Source organism: Peromyscus eremicus, chromosome 22, assembly GCF_949786415.1.
Source record: "Peromyscus eremicus chromosome 22, PerEre_H2_v1, whole genome shotgun sequence".
Lineage (NCBI taxonomy): Eukaryota > Metazoa > Chordata > Mammalia > Rodentia > Cricetidae > Peromyscus > Peromyscus eremicus.
This window is the reverse complement of record NC_081437.1, coordinates 6,780,014-6,801,088: the sequence shown is the minus strand read 5'-3', so window position 1 is coordinate 6,801,088 and position 21,075 is coordinate 6,780,014. Positions and strand designations below refer to the sequence as shown.

The window sequence follows — 21,075 nt, the reverse complement described above, 5'->3', positions numbered from 1 at the left end:
TGGCTTCCAGTGTGTCTTTTGAATAAATCAGTCAACGGATGGATGAAATGAGAAACTGAGTTAGTGGGAGGCTGTGGGGAATAAATCTTAAGGTAGGTTGTTTACTTATAAAGGAGGAGCACGGTGAGTGTCGGTCACACGTCTAAGACTGGGTGGAGGAAAAAGGATAGCTGTTCTTGGTTTACAAGTTCTTTGAGTTTCACTCCCGCGTTTCCGGTCACTCGATGACCCCGCCCACCCGAGTCACCCACCCACCTGGACACCATGCAGTGCGGACGTGCGAGCATCGCGGCGGCCGCTTGCAGGTCTGCGAGCCTCCAGCCTAGCGAGCATGCGCCGGAGAACGCGGGAAGCCGGGGCCCCCTTCGCTTGTGATTGGCTCCCGCGGTAGACTCCCGCCCACCGGGCGCAGCGCTGCACGCTGATTGGGCGGAGCCACGGAGGCCGGCCGCGGCCTAGCGGCGAGGGAGGGGTGGCGGGAATCGACCCGGCGGGTGCAGGGTCGCGCTGTGTCTTCGCGGGGGGATTCGTGCGGAGAGGTTCGGAAATGGCCGTGCAGCCGAAGGAGACGCTGCAGCTGGAGGGCCCGGCCGAGGCGGGCTTCGTGCGCTTCTTTGAGGGCATGCCGGAGAAGCCGAGCACCACGGTGCGCCTCTTCGACCGCGGCGACTTCTACACGGCGCACGGCGAGGACGCGCTGCTGGCGGCCCGCGAGGTGTTCAAGACCCAGGGCGTGATCAAGTACATGGGGCCGGCAGGTGAGGGAGGGCAGCCCGCGGCGGCGGCGGGATCGGCTCGGGGCGGGAGCGCGCCGGGCAGCTTTGCAAAACCCCGAGGCCCGGGGCCGGAGACCTGCGCGCATCCCGCTCCCGGCGGGACGGTGGCGCTGCTGCTCCCCAGCGCTCGCGAGGTGGCTCCGGGTGCCACGCGTTTAGTGTATTCCCATCCATCACCCCCACCCCCGGCGGGGTGGGCTTGGCTAGGCCCGGGTGAGCTCCTGATAAAACACCGCCGAGTCCCGCCTGTCCTCGAACTCCCGACCCCCGTGTTGCAGTCTCCGGAGTTGATAGGATTAAAGTCGCGCGCCTCCCTGCTCAGCTCCAGATCTTTACAGTCAGCAGCGTAGGAGGGAGGAGTGGCGGGCGCCTTGGGAGACTCCTTTACGTTACCCTCATGTTGCCAACATGGCATTATTATTATTATTATTTTATTATTATACCGTCCCGCTTGAGACCCTGCGATGGAGCACTGTTGAACGGTAGCGTGGCTCAGTGGTCAGGACCAGGGGCTTGTCTTGGAGCAGAACTGCCCAGATTTCAGTTGCACTCCCCCCTCCCCCACAACATGGACACACCATTTGCTGTGTGCGGTTGGGCTAGTTGGAAAGCTGTGCTCGGAATTCATTGTTTTCTGCCACCTAGCACCACCTGCCCCTAAAAGGCTGCAGACCTCACTAGCAGCCTAGGTGGATAATCTAGGCTCCCCCGCCCTCTCATTGCCTTTTCTTTCAGTTATAATGAAAGAGCATTCTAGGACGCTTTGGAGTTGTGAGTTCTAGTTCTTACGCTGTCCATGCAAACGATGTTAGAGACCAAAGGTAGCCTTATTCTTCTGCTTCTGCCTGGCCAGTGCGGGGTGTGTAGTATGTGTTGTATGTCTTTTTTTGTTAGACAGCTACTCCTTGAGTAGTCAGACAGATAGACAGACAGACAGACAGATAGATAGCTACTCCTTATCTTGAGTAGTCAGACAGATAGACAGCTACTCCTTATCTTGAGTAGTCAGACAGACAGATAGCTACTCCTTATCTTGAGTAGTCAGACAGACAGACAGACAGACAGACAGACAGACAGACACACACACACACACACAAAATCCTGTGTCCATTATTGCTCATTTCCTCCCCCAGTCTTCCCCTCCCTTAGCACTAGTTTATTTTCTGTCTCGATATGCTGCTTATCCTGGGATGTAACATGAAAATGAAGGCACATTTTCTTTTTGTTTCCAGGCTTATCTGTGTTATCAGTATTTCATTCCTTTTGGTTGCTAAATAATTGTATGCATTTTCCAAGTCGTTTTATTTAGCTTTTTTTTTTTTTTTTTTTCAGGACAGGGTTTCTCTGTGTAGTTTTCGTGCCTGTCCAGGAACTCACTCTGTAGCCCAGGCTGGCCTCGAACTCACAGAGATCCGCCTGCCTGTGCCTCCCGAGTGCTGGGATTAAAAGCATGCGCCACCGCTTTTCTGTCCCCACTACCTGGCACAATTGAATGCAAGTGGCAGTTCCAAATTATTCTCAAGAGAATCTTGTGTGAATTTGAGTCTGTTCCTTCTGGACAGAACATGAGTAGTTTTCAATTCTGATCATTTGTTTCATGGCAGAAAAATCCGTCCTTTTCCCTATAGAGTTTGGCTCCTCGGGAACATAGAGTCCGCACAGACAGGCCCTCCAGATGCTTGTCAGCAGGTGTGCATTGCCAGTCAGTGTGTCACACATGCTCCACCTTCTAGAGAAGTGACATCTTCAGTGGACAACCAGATAACTGTTTTTTGAGATACGGGCACTGTAACCCAGCACAGGGTGGCCTCTGACTTCACACCTGCTGCCTTAGCCTCCCTGGTGTGCAGCGCCTTGCCCGGGAAGTCTACCTCTGTGATGCTAGGTTTAGAAGAGGAGAATCACCTCATTTACCCCTTCATTCTCATTCATTAGAAATCACACCTAACAATGAGTTCCTGTTAGTGAAAAGACCAAGAAACATTTCTCTGGCGTCTAGCTAGTGACAGGGAAATACCAATTGCTGTGCACAGTAGTTAGGCGAAAGAACCCAGAAGCCGGGTTGGTAGCACACGCCTTTAATCTGGGGGTGGGGGTGATCTCTGTGAGATCAAGGCCAGCCTGGTAAACACAGAGAGTTCTAGAACATCTAGGGCTCCATAAGGAAACCCTGTCTCAAAAAGCAAACAACAAAAACACTAACTACAAGAAAGAACAGGGCTTGTATGTCTGAGAGGGCTTCATGAAGTGATGAGCCTTCAGTATGGCAGGACCCCTGACCAAACAGTCCTGCCACATGCTTGTGGAGTGGCTCAGCAGCCGTCCCAGAATTAAACCAGACCATTTGTGTCCTCTCCTGTAATGTTTTTCGCCGGTTAGACTTCGCACTTTCTTTTCAAAAGATTATTTATTTATTTATTTATTTATTTATTTATTTATTTATTTATTTATTTATTTATTATGTGTACAGTGTTCAGCCTGCATGTATGCAGGCAGGCCAGAAGAGGGCGCCAGATCTCATTACAGATGTCTGTGAGCCACCATGTAGTTGCTGGGAATTGAACTCAGGACCTCTGGAAGAGCAGCCAGTGCTCTTAACCTCTGAGCCCCCACATTTTATTTTCTAAATTGAGAGCTGATAAGAATTGTTTGTTTGTTTGTTTGTTTTGCTTTTGAGACAGTGTCTTACTATGTAGCCCTGGCTGGCCTGGAACTTACCATGAGCTCACAGAGATCCAACTGCCTCTGTTTCCCCAGTGCTAGAATTATAGGATTCACTACCAGACTGACCTCTTGAACATTGGCTTACTTGATTTTTGTTTGTTTGTTTGTTTGTTTGTTTGTTTTTCGAGACAGGGTTTCTCTGTGTAGCTTTGCGCCTTTCCTGGAACTCATTCTGTAGCCCAGGCTGGCCTCGAACTCACAGGGATCCGCCTGCCTCTGCCTCCTGAGTGCTGGGATTAAAGGCGTGCGCCACCACCGCCCGGCCAGCTTACTTGATTTTTATGTGTGTGTTTTGTCTACACGTCTGTCTGTCTGTGTACCATGCGTATGCCTGGTGCCTGAGGAACCCAGAAGAAGGCATCAGATTTCCCTGGAACTGGAGTTACAGATAGTTGTAATTGGCCATGTGGATGCTGAGAAAATTGAGTTTTTATTCCAAGGGATAGTGTGATTATTTTATTTTCATTTATGCACACGTGCGTGCGTGCGTGCGTGCGTGCGTGTGCGTGCGTGCGTGCGTGCGCGCGCGCCTGATGCCTGTTGAGGCCAAAAAGGTCTTTGGATCTCCTGGAGCTGGAGTTACAGCCAGTTGTGAGCTACTCTCCATGTGGTGTTGGGAACTGAGCCTGCCCAGGTCCTCTACAAGAGCAGTAAGTGCTCTTAACCTCTGGGCCATCTCTTCAGCCTCAGATTTTATTTATTTTATAAAGTACTTGGTATTTGTAGATCAGAATTAGGCTTGAAATACTTACCTTCCATCTAAGACAGGGTCTCAGCCTTGGCACTGTTTACAGTTGGGGAAATTAGTAATTCATTATGCGGTGGCTCTTCTGTTCATGTTAGCAGCTTCCTGTTCCTGTCACAAGATTTCAAAGTGGTGTCGCTCCCTGTGACAGTTATGTGTCTCCCCACATTGCTACAGGTTCCCCCAGAGGAGCAGTTGAGATACTGATGAGAGAGTTTGAAAACTTTTCAAGAAATTTATGTGTATGCATGTTTTGTCTGCATGTATGTATGTGTACCATGTGTGTGCCTGGTACCCACAAAGGCCAGAAGAGGGCATCTGATCCCCTAAGACCAGAGTTACAGATGGTTGTGAGCTACCGTGTGGTTGCTGGGAATTGAACTTGGGTCCTCTAGAAGAATAGTCAGTGTTCTTAACCACTGAGCCATCTCTCTAGCCCCTGAAAACTCTGGTTTTATTATTTTGAGACAGAGTCTCACTGTGGAACCCTGCCTGACCTGGACCAGGAACTCTACAGACCAAGTTGGTCTTGCCCTCACAGAGGTCTTGCCTGTTTCTGCTTTGAGTGCTGGGATTAAAGGCATATGCCACACCCAGCTCTCTGAGAACTCTATGTAGAAAAATAGATTACTCATCACCAAAAGAGGGGGGTAGCCTGGCAGTTTATTAAAATCACAGGTGATAAAATTGGCTTTTAGAACTTTACCATATTTGATTAAAAAAAAAGTGTGATAAAAGTTTATCGCATTCAACACATTGGGAGCCTGAAGCATTTCCAGGGCTCTTCATGAAGCATTTTGATGCTGAAGTGACTGAAAATCACTACACCTATCTACTACCATCACATGGAAGCCAGTGATGGATTGTTGGAACAGCTCCATGGGTGTTAAACTTAGTGATCCGAATGGTGTGTCTACTGTGGGATTCTATAAAGGGGAAATACAAAGATCGGTATTTGCTGGTCAGTGCAGACCGAAACTGCACCTGTAACTGGAAACTGCTGTGTGGGCACAGTGCCAAACAGGAGGCCTTGCTCTGCTTGTGTGGACTCTTGAATCCTGGGTGTTTCTGTGACTAGGTCACAACTGTGTTTTGTTTTGTTTTGTGTTGCTGAGAAGCTAACCCAGGAGTCACAGGTGCTGGAAAATGCTTTAAAAACAACAACAACAAAAAAAAAAAAAAAAAAAAAAAAAGAAAAGAAAAAAAAAACCTCTATTTTTATTTTTTTCTTTTTTCCGGAGCTGAGGACCAAACCCAGGGCCTTGCGCTTGCTAGGCAAGCGCTCTACCACTGAGCTAAATCCCCAACGCCTAAACTCTATTTTTAAAAATCATTTATTATCTTTACAGTATTCTGTCTGCATACATCCCTGCAGGCTAGAAAGAGGGCACCAGATCTCATCACATATGGTTGTGAGCCACCATGTGGTTGCTGGGAATTGAACTCAGGACCTCTGGAAGAGCAGCCAGTGCTCTTAACCTCTGAGCCATCTGTCCAGTCCTAGCAATTTCATTTCATTTTATTTTTTATTTTTGGTTTTTTGAGATAGGGTTTCTCTGTGTAGCTTTGCGCCTTTCCTGGAACTCACTCTAGACCAGGCTGGCCTCGAACTCACAGAGATCCGACTGCCTCTGCCTCCTGAGTGCTGCGATTAAAGGCATGCGCCACCACCTCCTGGCGCAATTTCATTTTAAGGAGCTCCAAAGTCCTTCATAAATTTCTTTATTTTTAGTCATCTATTTATTTTGTGTGCTATGTGTATGAACATATACAGTGCAATAGGTGTGCAAGAATTGGGTCTTTTCTTGCTCCACGAGGGTACCAGGGATTGACAGATCACCTTGGTGGCAAGTGTTTTTAGCTCACCGAGTTATCCTGATTGTCCCGTGCTCATTTGTTTTGAGGCAGTATCTTGCTCTTGGTCCAGGCTGCCCTCCTGATCTGAAGTGATCCCCCTGCCTCAGACTTCCAAGTAGCTGGACCTGTAGCTGTGCTCCATTGTACCCAGCTTGTAGTGTTTCTTCATTTAACGGTTTGTTGTGGAGGCTTGGACATTTGTTACCTCAAGTCCTCATCTTTAACATTTAATTCTGTTTATTTGTTGTTGTTTTTAGGGGCCAAGACATTGCAGAGTGTTGTGCTTAGTAAGATGAATTTTGAGTCCTTTGTGAAAGACCTTCTTCTGGTTCGTCAGTATAGAGTTGAAGTTTATAAGAATAAAGCTGGAAATAAGGCCTCCAAGGAGAACGATTGGTACTTGGCATTTAAGGTAATTACATTACTTTTATATATTTGTTTTAGAAAGTTAAAAAAAATCAGGTTTCACTATATTAACTAGGTTGTGATAGCAAAATGCTTTGAAGAATTTTGATATAGTAGGTTTTTTGTTATTGTTTTTGAGACAGGGTTTCTCTGTGTCACAGTCTTGGCTGTTCTGGAACTCTCTTTGTAGACCAGGCTGGCCTCGAACTCACAGAGATCCGCCTGGCTCTGCCTCCCAGAGTGCTGGGATTAAAGGCGTGCGCCACCACCGCCCATTAGTATTGGTTTTTAAAAGTTACGTTTAATCACAGTTTAGAAGTTCAGTAGTCCTTATAAAATGTTTCTGAACACTGAGTCTTGTCTCTCACTGTTCCTAAAATAAAACATAACTGTGGATGATAAACTGAGCATAAATAGTATATTATTAAACAATGGGTTGGTTTTACTTTTTTTTAATTAAAAATTATTTTTTTATGTTAGGGCTGTCTGTCTGAAATTATTTTTTTTAATGTTAGGTAGGTCTGTCTGTCTGTCTGTCTGTCAGGGCACCACTTTCGTGCCTGTTGTCAGGAGACGCCAGAAGAGGGCGTTGGGTCCCTTGGGACTGGAGTTACAATTGTGAGCTGTCTGCTCTAAACAGCCAGCGTTCTTAACCTCGGAGACATCTTTCCAACCTCTAGTTTTGTTTTTTTCTTTGGGAGACAAGGTTTCACTATGTAGCTCAGGCTGGCCAAGTGCCTAACCCAGCCTCCTGAGTTCAGGGATTAAAGGACCCCTCTTACAGTTTTGTTTTCTTAGAAACAAGCTCAGTGGGCTGGAGAGATGGCTCAGAGGTTAAGGCACTGGCTGCTCTTCCATAGGTCCTGAGTTCAATTCCCAGCACCTACATGATGGCTTACAACTATCTGTAATGAGATCTGGTGCCCTCTTCTGTTGTGTAGGCAGACATGCAGACAGAACCCTGTATACATAATAAGTAAGTCTTCAAAGAAGGAAGGAAGGAAGGAAGAAGGAAGGAAGGAAGGAAGGAAGGGAAAGAAAGAAAGAAAGAAAGAAACAAGCTCAGTTTATCGACAAACTTCTGGTTGTATTGCCTCAGTTTCTTCTGTGCTGACATGATTATGAGCATGCTCTGCCATTCCAGGCTTTGATTTTACTGTTTCTGAAGGATGTCAAGCTGTTGGGGTTTTTTTTTTGTTGTTGTTTTTAAGCTTTATTTATTTATTATGTATACAGTGTTCTTCCCACCAGAAGAGGGCGCCAGATCTCATTACAGATGTCTGTGAGCCACCATGTGGTTGCTGGGAATTGAACTCAGGTTCTCTGGAAGAGCAGTCAGTGTTCTTAACCTCTGAGCCATCTCTCCAGTTTTTATTGTCCCTAATCTCTCTCTCTCTCTTTTTTGTTTTGTTTTTCGAGACAGGGTTTCTCTGTGTAGTTTTGGTGCCTGTCCTGGATCTCCGCTTTGTAGACCAGGCTGGCCTCGAACTCACAGAGATCTGCCTGGCTCTGCCTCCTGAGTGCTGGGATTAAAGGCATGTGCCGCAGCCACCACCACCACCACCACTGCCACCACCGCCTGGCAATATCTCTTTTATAACTACTACATTTGTGTCTTTGCATGTACATTTCTCATTAAAGATGTAGAGTCAAACAAGCCTAGAATGTTTCTTTTGTGTCTTTTTTTTTTTTTTTTTTTTTTTTTTTGAGATAGCATCTTTCTCTAGCCCAGGCTGGCCTTGAATTGAACTGTCATCCTGCTGCCTCAGTCTCCCATGTGCTGGGCTGGGTGGTTTGAAAATCACTTGGCAGAATGATTTTTAGATGTGCCTAAGTGTTGCACAAGCAGCGGGAGCCAGGTGTGGTGACGTGTGTCTAAGGTAGGATGGTGTCACTATTCTCAGGCCAGGCCAAGCTTCAAGAGAAGCCTGTCGGGATAGAAAATGGTAACTGCAGCCGGGCGGTGGTGGCGCATGCCTTTAATCCCAGCACTCGGGAGACAGAGGCAGGCCGATCTCTGGGAGTTGGAGATCAGCCTGGTCTACAGAGCAAGTTCCAGGACAGCCAGGACTGTTACCAGGACTGAAACCCTGCCTCGAAAAACCACACAAACACACTCATGGACCCACAAAATTGAAGATATACTGACAAGCATGTTTTTGTAAGAAAACGTAAAATTCATCAAGTTTAAATAATTTATTCACTAGCAAAAATTTTAAATATGTTCAAAACTTTTTAAAAATTGCCTTTATTTTTGCTTAGGCTTCTCCTGGCAATCTTTCTCAGTTTGAAGACATTCTGTTTGGTCACAATGACATGTCAGTGTCCATTGGCGTCGTGGGTATTAAAATGTCCATGGTCGATGGTCAAAGACAGGTTGGAGTTGGGTATGTTGATTCCATTCAGAGGAAGCTGGGACTGTGTGAGTTCCCTGATAACGATCAGTTCTCCAACCTTGAGGCTCTTCTGATTCAGATTGGACCAAAGGAATGTGTTTTACCAGGAGGAGAGACTTCCGGTGACATGGGGAAACTGAGGCAGGTAAGGGAATCCATTATAGGAAAATCCTTAATACCCCTTTCCTCGTATTTCCTGAACCTGGGACGTCTAGAATGCTAGGCAAGTGCTCTGCCACTGAGCTGTGATACCAGCTGATGATGCTAGATTTGTGGGGGAAGAAATAATTTAAATTCCAATTACAATAATGTTTTATTTTGAGGACCATCTTGATATTTAACTTTGAAAGAAACTTGGAATCCTTAATGTTATCAGGACAATGTTTGTATAAGACTTGCTCTGCCTTAGATCTATTCCTCTTTTTTTCTGTCTTCATTAAAACAACAATTGCTATAGTAAATATTACTGTACTTAGCATGATTTATCAAATAAATAGCATATAGTTATTTAGGATATATTTGTTTTGCATATTTTTGGGGATCTTGGCCAGGAACATGCTAAGCAGGTACTTACTGTAGCACTGAGCTGTATCATTTCGGACCTAGAATTTAATTTAATTTTTTTTTTTTAAACATTATGTATGCAGTGTTCTGCAGGCCAGAAGAGGGCACCAGATCTCATCATAGGTGGCTGTGAGCCACCATGTGGTTGCTGGAATTGAACTCAGGACCTCTGGAAGAGCAGCCAGTGCTCTTAACCTCTGAGCCATCTCTCCAGCCCCAGTTTTTTAAGTTTTTTGAGTCAGTCTTACTTGACAGCCCAGGTGAGCCTAGAACTCAGCCATCCTGCCTCAGCAGCCTGGGTTCTGGGATTACAGGTGAAGGCCACCATCTATGGCTTCTGATTTTTATCATTTAACCTTTATCTAAGTTTTGTTTGTGTCATTTGTGTATATAGTTTATTACTATTTTAGATTTGCCTAGGATAGTGTCTCATGTAGCCAAACCTGGCCTTGAACTTCAAAAAAAAATTAGATTTGTTTTGTTTTTTGAGACAGGGTGTCTTAGGGTTTCTATTGCTTCTGTTCCATTGTTTCTATTGACGAGACCATGACCATGGCAGCTCTTACAAAGGAAAACATTTAATTGGGACTGGTTTGCAGTTCAGAAGTTTAGACCATTATTGTTATGGCGGCACACGGGCAGACATGGTGCTGGAGAGGTAGCTGAGGGTTCTACTTCCAGATTGGCAGGCAGCAGGAAGAGAGAGACACTGGGCCTGGCTTGAGCATTTGAAACCCCAAAGCCCACTTCCAGTGACACACTTCTTCCAACAAGGCCACACCTACTCCAAGAAGGCCACACCTAATAGTGCCACTCCCTGGTGACCAAGCATTCAAGCACATGAGTCTTTGGGGGCCAGTCTTATTCAGACCATCATACAGGGTCTCATTATGTAGTCTGGCTGTCCTGAAGCACACTGTGTATCCCAGGCTGGCCTTGAACTCACAGAGATCTACCTGCTTCTGCCTCCCAAGTGCTGGGATTAAAGCTGTGCACCACCACTGCCCAGCTAAAAATTTGTGAGTGTTTTGCCTACATGTGTGAATGTGCAGCATATGAATGCCTGGTGCCCATGGAAGTTAGAAGAAGGCATCGAATCTCTTGGAACTAGAGTTACAGGTGGTTTTGAACCACCATGTGGGTACTGAAAATCAAACCTTGGTCCCCTGGGAGAGCACCCAGTACTCTTAACCACTGAGCCATCTCCCCAACCCTGGTAGGTATTTTTTTAAAGGGATGTTCTGTCTACTAATTGTATAGTCCAGCCTGGCCTGCCTCCCGAGGGCTACAGGTGTGTACTACCATGCCCACCTGATTACCCCCTCCTGGCCCCCCACCCGCAATACTGGGCATTGGTAAGGTTTCCAGCATGCCATGCAAGTTCTCTATACTGAGCTTATCCCCAGCATCTCTCTCTCTCTGAAAGGGTCTCACTCTGTTATTCAGGCTGGCGTCCAGAGCTTGCTATTCAGTCTCAGCCTCTTCACTGCTAGGATTAAAGGTGTGCATCACCACACCAAGTAAGCAACTGTTTTTGAAAGTTTATTTTCTCATAACTTTAAAGTTGAACTAATAGTTCATAGTTTTTTGTTCTTTTGTTGTTGTTTTTAATGAATGACTGGGTCTTCCTGTGTAGCTCTGGCCAGCCTGGAATGCCCTGTGAAGACCAAGCAGGCATCTACCTCTGCCTCAGAGTTTCTAGATTGAAAAGCTGTTCCTAGGGACTTGTATAGTGAAATCTTCTGAGCTGTCCTAACTTTCTATTTGCTAGTGTTAGAATTTTCCTTTTCTCATTGATTTCTTTGTACTGATTTGAAATGTTTCCTGTAAACAGGTTGTTCAGAGAGGAGGGATTCTGATCACAGAAAGAAAGAGAGCCGACTTTTCCACTAAAGACATTTGTCAGGATCTCAACCGGTTATTAAAAGGCAAGAAAGGAGAACAGATAAATAGTGCTGTCTTACCAGAGATGGAGAATCAGGTATGTGGGTTACAAGTACGAGTATATTCATAAATCATGACAGTGACATTTTAAAAGGCTAATTTAGTCACTTTTAAAAATTCCCTTTATTTATTATGTGTGTGAGCACATGTGTTGTTCTTAACAAAATCTCAAATCGGTGGATTTTACCAATAAAGACTCAGGAGCCAGATGCTGGGGTCTAAGCCTGCTAGCTCAGAGGCAGAGAAAGCACCCAGCTGACCTTCCTCTCCCAGAAGCTCCTGCTTTCTCCTATGCTGTCTCAACAAGAGCCCCCCTGACTCCCCTACTCTCTATGCATTTTGTTTTTTTCCTAATAATCCTATGTTCACTTCCTGTCACCTGGTTGTGTACTCCCATCTTGACCTATGGTTGACTTGATTTAATCCTGTTTCCAGTGTTCAAGCAGAAAGCTCTTGGAATGAAGGTGTGTGCTAGGGCTGAGCCACACCACACTAGAAACAGGTTTTTCCAGTCAATAATGCAATTTCAGGGTCCACAGTGTGATCATATGTCCTGCAGCACACATGCTCATGTGCATTCATGTGCACACACAGCAGCATGTAGCTGGCAGTCAGGGAACAGCTTTGAGGAGTCACTTTTCTCCTGTCATATGAATCCTGGGGATCAAACTCAGCTTGTCAGGCTTGGCAGCAAGTTCTTTGACTGCGAGCCATCTTGCTGGCCCATACTTCTGTCACACTTACCTTGAAATCTAAACTACTTTAGTGATACTGTTTATTTTATGTGCAGTAAACTTTGTGGAAAAAAAAACTCAAGAAAATGACTAGAAAAAATTGAAACATTACCTTATAGTATTATATTTAAAGATTTATTTTTAATTTTTGTCTGTGTGTGTAGGGGTATTATGCTGCCCTTGGAGGTTAGAGACGTGGGCGTCCCCTACAGCTGAAGGATATAAACCACCTTATGCAGGTGCTGGGAACTGAACTCGGGTCCTCTGGAAGAGCAGGACAGGCTCTTAACTGCTGAGCCATCTCTCCAGCCCCTCTTTTCTTTCTTTCTAATTTAATTAAAGACATGGTGGCTCATGTCTTTAATCCCAGCACTTGGGAGGCAGAGGCAGGTGGATCTCTGAGTTAAGGCCAGCCTGGTCTACAGAGTGAGATCCAGGACAGCCTGGGCTACACAGAGAAACCCTATCTTGAAAAACCAAAACCAAAAAGAAAAAAGAAACCAATGTGGCCAGGAGATGGAGGCGGTCTGAAATATATATTAAGTTGGAGGCCATCCATGGCTATATGAAATTGTTTCAAAAAGGCAAATAAAAACCAGGGTGAGTAAAACAAGGATGAGTAAAAATCCCAGGAGTTAGAAAACAATCTTCCTTACTAAAAATGGAAAGAAGCTTGTAGAGATTTGCAGTTTTCTGTTTTTGTTTGTTTGTTTTTTAAATGTTTGTTTGTTTGTTTTTTAAAGACAAGGTCTTACTATATATCCCTGCCTGGCCAGGAACACACTATATAGACCAGCCTGGCCTTAGTGTCTCCCTGTCTCATAACCAAAACAAAGAATGTTGATGTGTGCCTTCTGGTGACATAAGGGGAGATTCTTTCGACAGCCTTGTGTGTTAATTTGTTTGACGTAGGCAATTAGATTATTGTTATCATATAGGAAAAAATAGGTTATTAAAATGAATCAGTGTTTTGTTTGAGAGGGTTTCATACAGGCTGGGCTTGAATTGGTGATATAGATAAAGTTGATTTTGAACTTTGATCTTGCCTTCATAGCCTGAGTCCTGGGTTTGTAGGTAGAGGCCACCATGGATATATTTTTTATATATTATTATTTTGTGTTGGTGATTGCTTGACTTGAGTGTGGAGGTCGGAAGACAACTTTGCTCCAGTTCCACAGATTAACTCAGTTCATCAGCCTTGGGCTGCAAGTGAGAACACTGACCCAATAAGACATCTCACTGGCTCTCAAGTGTATTTTAAATCAGTGTTTGTCATGATTGGATGTCTTGAACTTCTTCTTACTGTTTTAATTTTCTTATTGTATATTAGTAACGTAGAATATAAAAAATTTAAACTTGTTTAGTTTTTTATTATTTTATATAATTTTATATAATTAAAAGGTCCGTATAATAGTTTGTAACTGAAATTCTTACAACTTAATTGTTTTGTTTTGTTTTTTAAAGATTTATTTATTTATTATGTATACAGTGTTTTGCCTGCCTGCCAGAAGAGGGCTCCAGGTCAAATTATAGACGGTTGTGAGCTACCATGTGGGTGCTGGGAATTGAACTCGGGTCCTCTGGAAGAGCAGCCAGTGCTCTTAACCTCTGAGCCATCTCTCCAGCCCAGCTTAATTGTTCTTAACTAGCATGTATGACTCAGTATCATTAGGACTCTCCTGTGCTTCCTGCCGATGTGATTTTGAGACTTCCTTACCATCTTCATGTGCATTAGGGGGCTATCCTGCTTCTGACTTCTGACAGTATAGTTTGCCTTTGTTTGTTTATATAAATGATTTATAGGGCTATATTTTATGTATTTTTTTTTCCTATTTTGTTTTTAGAGATGGGGTTTCTACTTTTATGTATACTGCTGAAATAAATATGGTATGTTTTTTTTTTTTTTTTTTTTTTTTTTTTAAATAAGAGCAAAATAACAACGAGCAGTATTTTAGCAGATGTAAAAAAGCAGCCTGGTGGTGGTTGTGTGGTGGTGCCGCACACCTTTAGGCCCAGTGCTCAGGAGGTGTAGGTAGGCTGATCTCTTGAGTTGGAGGCTAGCCTGGTACAGATCGAGTTCCAGGACAGCCAAGGCTACACAGAGAAACCCTGTCTTGGAAAAAGAAAAAAGAAGTTGTAAAAAGGCAACATTAACAAGACTGAATACTTGGCCTATATTTCTTACAGATCAGAGATTTGGGGTTTAATTATATAAAGATGAAGAATCAAATTTTGCAACCTAAAATATTTACTTATTAAAACTATATTAATACTTCAGTAAACTATGCAAAGAATCCACACATGTTTGTTTATAGAATTTCATGCCAGTCAGTCCAGATCCTCTGGAGGGAGTTCCCAGCATGACCTCATTCATCTGTGAGGACAGGGAGCAATCCTTGTTTAGACATACACCTTCATCTTGTCCAGCATGAGGGGCTCTTCACTTCTTGATGGTTTTCTTCTGCACATGTGCATGTCTAGTTGTCTGCATCTTAGACCGTACAGTTCCCTTCCTCATCCACCAGCCACTGGAGGTGGGCTGGGGCCGTGAAGATGGCCTTTGTGGAGGGTTTCCCGGTAGCCCTCTTCCATCATACCTGGAATCAAATGAGCTTCCATAGGCTCTTCTTGTTTTCACATCTTGCTGAAGCAGAATTTTGAAAAGAAAAGCAACGATAAATTCTGCTATTCCCCAGAAGAAAATCTGTTATAAAAAGACAGTCAGTCTCTGTGGAGACTGATTCCAGCTGTCCTAACACTTGTCTATTGGCGTTGTAAACCATCTCCCCTCTGGTCCCCATTCTAAGCGACTGGGTTTCTACCTTTCTGAGACAGGGTATCCCTGTGTATCCTTGCCTGGCCTGGAACTCCGAATGTAGTCCAGGAGGACTTACAGTCCCCTGCCTTTGCCTCTCAGGTGCTGGAAATAAATGCTGTATAGCTGTACCTGGTGGGTTTCACTTTAATATGCATATATATATATATATATATATATATATATATATATATATATATATATAAATATTACTGTATGTGAGCGTGCATGCATGGTCATTAGGGTGCCCCAGCATGCATGTGGAGTTCAGAGGACAGCTGGGAATTCTTTCTGCTGTGGGTTCTAGGCATAGAACTCAGACTGTGAGACTTGGGGAGCAGGTGCTTCTACCCACTGAGCCGTCTCACCAGCGTGAGAGACAACCTTTCACTTTGGTTTTTTTGTTTGTTTGGTTTTTTGTTGTTGTTTGGTTTTTTCGAGACAGGGTTTCTCTGTGTAGCTTTGTGCATGTCTAGTCTCTGGTCTGGGTGATGGAAGGATCTTGTGTTTTCAATTGATTTCTAGGTTGCAGTTTCATCCTTAGCTGCGGTAGTCAAGTTTTTAGAGCTCCTGTCCGATGACTCCAACTTTGGACAGTTTGAACTGACGACTTTCGACTTCAGCCAGTACATGAGGCTGGACATGGCAGCAGTGAGAGCCCTCAACCTTTTCCAGGTAGGAGAGACAACAAGGGTCAAAACAACTGAATAGACGGGTGGGGTGACACACACCTTTAATCCCGGCCTGGTCTACAGAGTGAGTTCCAGGACAGCCAGGGCTACACAGAAACCTGCCCTGGGGGAAAAACAAAAACAAAAACTGAATGATTAAAAAAAAAAAAAGTTCCCTTTCACAATGATCTATTTAAGGAATTTGTATATTGTACTGCTGTGGGATGTTCTGTATGGCAAATGTGTTGCTGATTGGTCAATAAATAAAACACTGATTGGCCATTGGCTAGGCAGGAAGTGTAGGCGGGACAAGGAGGAGAATAAAGCTGGGAAGTGGAAGGCTGAGTTAGAGACACTGCCAGCCGCCACGATGAGAAACAGCATGTGAAGATGCCGGTAAGCCATGAGCCATGTGGCAAGGTATAGATTTATAGAAATGGATTAATTTAAGCTGTAAGAACAGTTAACAAGAAGCCTGCCACAGCCATACAGTTTGTAAGCAATATAAGTCTCTGTGTTTACTTGGTTGGGTCTGAGCGGCTGTGAGACTGGTGGGTGATAGAGATTTGTCCTGACTGTGTCCAGGCAGGAAAACTCTAGCTACATTGTACCATTACTGTAGTTAGACTAGATCAGTAGTTTTTAATTGTTGTATTTGATTTCTAATCTCAGACAGTGTACGTATACTTGTCCTAGTCTTTTGGGTAAATTTGTGTTACAGCAGTGCTTTAAAGTTCTAATTTGAGTTTGTTTAAAAGCTGCAGTAATTATGAAGCAGTTTAGCTGTGGGCAAAATGTGCATATTTAAATGTAGATTAACAGGTTTTACCTTACCTTAGAGAAATTTTTGCGGGCAGTTCTTAGTTTATATTCGGAGAATAGTATTGGTTATTGTTCCCCCAGTTCTGTTTCATGGCATGGTAAAGCCTTTGCTGATGAAGGTTTTTATTTTATTGTCTGTGTACTAGGGTTCCGTTGAAGACACCACTGGCTCCCAGTCTCTGGCTGCGTTACTGAATAAGTGCAAAACGGCTCAAGGGCAAAGATTGGTTAACCAGTGGATTAAGCAGCCTCTCATGGACAAGAACAGAATAGAAGAGAGGTACAGCATTCAGTGTGTGCTCTCCCTGCCTTTGAGCAGTCCGCTGTTAACCCTGCGTGGTAATGCCACTTACTCGGATACACAGTTCACACTTGTTTTACTTTTCGTTTTCTTCTGTTTTGGGTCCTGGGCTGACCTTGAACTCAATATTTAGTTGAGGGTGAATTTTAACCTTTAAAAACATTTTATTATGTGTATGGTGTGTGTGTGTGGGGGGGGCGCTTATAGATGTGGAACATAAATCTGTAGGATCCATCCTCCTTCCACCTTCGTGTAGATTCCAGGGCTCAAACTCAGGTATAGTCGGGTTCTCAGCGAGGGCCCTCGCCCACTGAGCCCTCTCTCGGGCCTAACTCTGAACTTGTGATCCTCCTCCTCCTCCTGCCTCCGCCTCCCAGGCTCTGGCATATGTGAGGGCCACCCTCGGTTTATCTGGTGCTGGAGGTGGAAGCAGTCCTGGAAACTTATCCCAGGGTGTTGTGCTGAGCTCTGTCCCTAGCCCAGCTAACTTCTCTTGGTGTTATAAGAGTTCTTTCTATTTATTATTTTTGGGGGAGCACAAGGGAGGGCAGAGGACAGCTCTCTGGGGTTGGCTTTGGTGTCTCCTTTACACCTAGCCTGTGTGTGCCATGAGGAAGGAGAGGGACAGCAGTCAACGTTCCATGGATTTTAATAATTCACCACGTAAGCCGATCACCTATAGGATTGGGCTGCAGGACAAGGACTCGCAAAAATCATAAACATTTGTTGCTAGGTTACAGTTAAAATTTTCACCAATCAGAAGTTAGAGATTAGGGACTTCCCTGTGTTTCCCATTGTCAACCGACATACAGTGCAAGCCTTTCAGTCCGTCCAGTCAGAACCGTGTGTTCCTTCTGGGGTTAGGATCTGCCATGATGTTCCTAAAGAACTGAAGATGCATAACGACTCTTTCTATGGTTTAGGGAGGAGGTTGATCAGTCATTGGAAAGTTCTCAGCTCCCCTAGGCCTTGGGAACCTGAACTGTATTTCACCCTGCAGGTAAAATGGAGTCTGAAGTCAAAATGGCAGTACTTAGGCCAGGGTGCTTTTGCCTGCTCCCTTCTTTCTGAGAATTGAATTCAGGTCCTTTTTTTCTTGATAAGCCTTCTTACTGGCCACAACAACTTTTCTTTAAAAGATCAGACTTGCTGCGTTTAGATTGATCTATTTTATGTGTATGGATGTTGTGCCTGTGTGTATATGTCTGTGTGCACATGTGTGCCTGGTGCCCATGGAGGTCAGAACAGGGCATCAGATCCTCTGGGACTGGGGTTACAGATGGTTTTGAGCTGCCATGTGGGTGCTGGGACTCGAACCTGGGTTTTCTTCAAGAGCAGCCAAGTGATTTTAACTGAAGATCTGACTCTCTATCCTTTACTGGTTTTAAAGAAATGACAGAATACTGTTGATTTTTGAGGCAGAGTCTCACTATATAGGCCTGGCTGGGCTAGAACTTGATATGTAGACCAGTCTGGCCTTGAACACCTTAGAGATCTTCCTGCCTCTGCCTCCAAAGAGCTTGTATCAAAGGTGTGCACCATCACAACCAACCTTGTTTCATTTCTTTTCTGCTCCCCCACCCCCTTTGGCTTTTTGAGACAAAAAGCTGGCTGTCGTAGAACTCACTATATAAACCAGGCTGGTCTCAAACTCACGGAGATCTTCCTGCCTCTGCCTCCCGCGTGTTGGGATTAAAGGCGTGCGCCACCACCGCCCGACAATGGCTCTACTTCTTAATAAGCTTGTTGGCATAAGCCATCAGCTTCTGCAAGACCTCCTGGTCCCAACTTCCCTACCTTTCTTATTTCCTCATCCCTGATCTTCCTCCGCAGGACCCTGTCACTGAAGAATGATCCAGGTCATAGCTGAGGGTATGTGCGTGCATCATGTATGTGCAGGAGCTTGAGGACATCAGAACAGGGTGTTGGATCCCCTGAAACATGTTATAAGTAGTTATGAGCTGCTCCATTGTACTGGGGATCAAAACTGCGTTCTCTGGAAGAGCAGCCAGTACTCTGGACCATCCTGTCACTTCTCCAGATTCCAAGAATGCTGCTGGTTTTGAAAACCAGATGTTGGGCTGGTCAAAGGCTCCCTGCTTCAATATCTTGCACTATGGGGGTCCAGCCCCTTGATAGTCCCCTCCCAGGGTCCGGGAAGAATCTACAACCATCTGATAACTAATTTTTGATGAAAAGAAATGAATCTATGTACAGGAAACTCCTTAGTCCATACACTTTATTATTCGCTGTGAGTTCTTTCTCTACACAGCTTCTATTCTGCTCTCATGCCTAGCTCCTTTCTTGCCTGATTTCTCTCTATATTTATCTACTGCTCCCTCTAAGTTCTATCTTAATTCTCTTGTCTTGATTCTGCCTCATCTAGATCCTTTTCTTCTTGTTCTTACCCAGCTAGTACTTCCCCATCTGACTTTTCCTCATCTTCTATCTCGTCCACACGTACTCTCTGGTCAAAATCCTCCTCATTCCTCCCTGTTCTCCTCCGTTTCTCTGGAATCCAGTTATAAACTCAAACAATAGCAGTCCCCTGGTCGAGCAAGGTCATCAGGCTTGAATTCTTTTTTTTTTTTTAGTTGAGAAAAAAATGGTTTATTTAGTTCTATAAATAACATGGAGTTAATATATAGTGTGAGATGGGGGGTTTGTTTTTGTCTGAGAAGGTCTCACTCTAGTCTAGGTTAGCCTGAAACCCAGTATGTAATTCTGCTGCCTTCCCACCTCTTCAGCCTCCAGTGTGTTGGGAACACAAAGTGTGAGCCACAGTGTGTGTCAGTGTAGGTTCTGATGTGACGGATGTAGAGAGTTAGCTATGCTAAAGGAATCATTCCTCCCTCAATTAGTTTATGTCACTTGTTATGTCTTTTGTTTCTTCCCTTAGTACCTTTGCTTTGATCCCCCATTTCTAATTTTTTTGTGAGTGCGTGCGTGTGTGTGTGTGTGTGTGTGTGTGTGTGTGTGTGTGTGTGTGTTGTGTAGATCAGAGGACAATTTGCGAGAGTCAGTTCTCTCTTTTTACCAAGTAGGTCCCAGGGATTGAACTCAGGTCATCGTACTGAGCAGCAAGTGCCCCTACCTGAGCCATCTTGCGGATCCTATTTTGCTATCCTAAAATTTAAAAGACATAATAGCTTTATATGGAAAATTATTTTTGTTAAGAAAAGCTGTGAAAAAAAAAAAGAGAAAAGCTGTGACTGTGCTTTTTTATCTTTGGCTGCTCTTTTTTTTGTCATTTTTTGAGACAAGGTTTTTCTGTTTTGAGTGCTGGGATTAAAGGTATGTGCCACCACCCAGCATCTTTGGCTATTCTTAAGCATTCATTTTTATTATCTGTGGATTAAAAGTAATGTGGGTTGCAGTCTGATTGTTCTTTGCTTTATATCTAGTATCCACTTATGAGTGAGTACATACCATGTTTGTCCTTCTGGGTCTGGGTTACCTCACTCAGGATGATATTTTCTAGTCCATCCATTTACCTGCGATTTCATGTTGTCATTGTTTTTCTCTGCTGAGTAGTACTCCATTGTGTATATGTACCACATTTTCTTAATCCATTCTTCAGTTGACGGGCATCTAGGTTGTTTCCAGGTTCTGGCTATTACGAATAATGCTGCTATGAACACAGTTGAGCATGTATGTTTGTGGTATGATTGAGCATTCCTTGGGTATATGTCCAAGAGTGGTATGGCTGCGTCTTGAGGTAGATCGATTCCCACAGGCTTGAATTCTTGTGTGGTCATAAAGGCAGGTAAGAGTTTCCTTAGGCTGTGATTGTCAGGCTTCCAGGGTCAAACAGAGGGGTGATAAGAATCACATAGAGGGGCAGTAATTGTTAATTATCATTTGCAACCCAAAGGGGAAGTGACTAATGAATTAACTAAAGGCTAAATTTGGGTAATATCTAAGAAGAGGGTTCTTATGTGTTCAACTATAATCTTAAACGCGATTGGTAGAAAATGTTAAGAATCTATAAGTTGCTAGGTCAATGGGAGAAAATAAAAGTGCCTTTTTTTTTCCTGTGGCTCCTATCTGTCCAAGCTATCTGCTGTTTTTCTGCAGGGTGGGGGAAAGTGTGCTCAGTCGCTAGGCAACCTGTGTACAGCTAGATGCCTCTGGTGATAGTTAAAGGGGGATCTGGAACTAGAGGTAAGGTTTGGGAAAGGAGGAAGTAAGGCTTAATTGGCACATCCACCAGGCCTTCTCAAACAGGTAGTCTGGACGCTTAAGTCTGTTCTTAGAGAGTACAGAGGTATCTCTGATAAGGTACTTTCCTCCATCTGGGTATGGACCCGGCTGGATGCTG

At 44.3% G+C, this 21,075-nt stretch overlaps 1 protein-coding gene and 1 pseudogene across 1 annotated transcript in view; one reads left to right on the top strand and one right to left on the bottom strand.

Annotated features, from left to right (window-relative positions):
- Nucleotides 1-461: 461 nt before the first annotated feature.
- The window catches only part of Msh2 (mutS homolog 2), a 65,510-nt gene continuing 44,896 nt past the window's right edge, over nt 462-21,075 (top strand). Inside the window, exons 1-6 of the mRNA XM_059248411.1 lie at nt 462-758; nt 6,360-6,514; nt 8,770-9,048; nt 11,302-11,448; nt 15,486-15,635; nt 16,600-16,733. Coding sequence (XP_059104394.1) covers nt 548-758; nt 6,360-6,514; nt 8,770-9,048; nt 11,302-11,448; nt 15,486-15,635; nt 16,600-16,733 — 1,076 coding nt within the window. The 5' untranslated portion in view covers nt 462-547. The remainder of the gene's footprint in view (nt 759-6,359; nt 6,515-8,769; nt 9,049-11,301; nt 11,449-15,485; nt 15,636-16,599; nt 16,734-21,075) is intronic.
- Nucleotides 14,546-14,928, bottom strand: LOC131897602 (selenoprotein K-like; annotated as a pseudogene).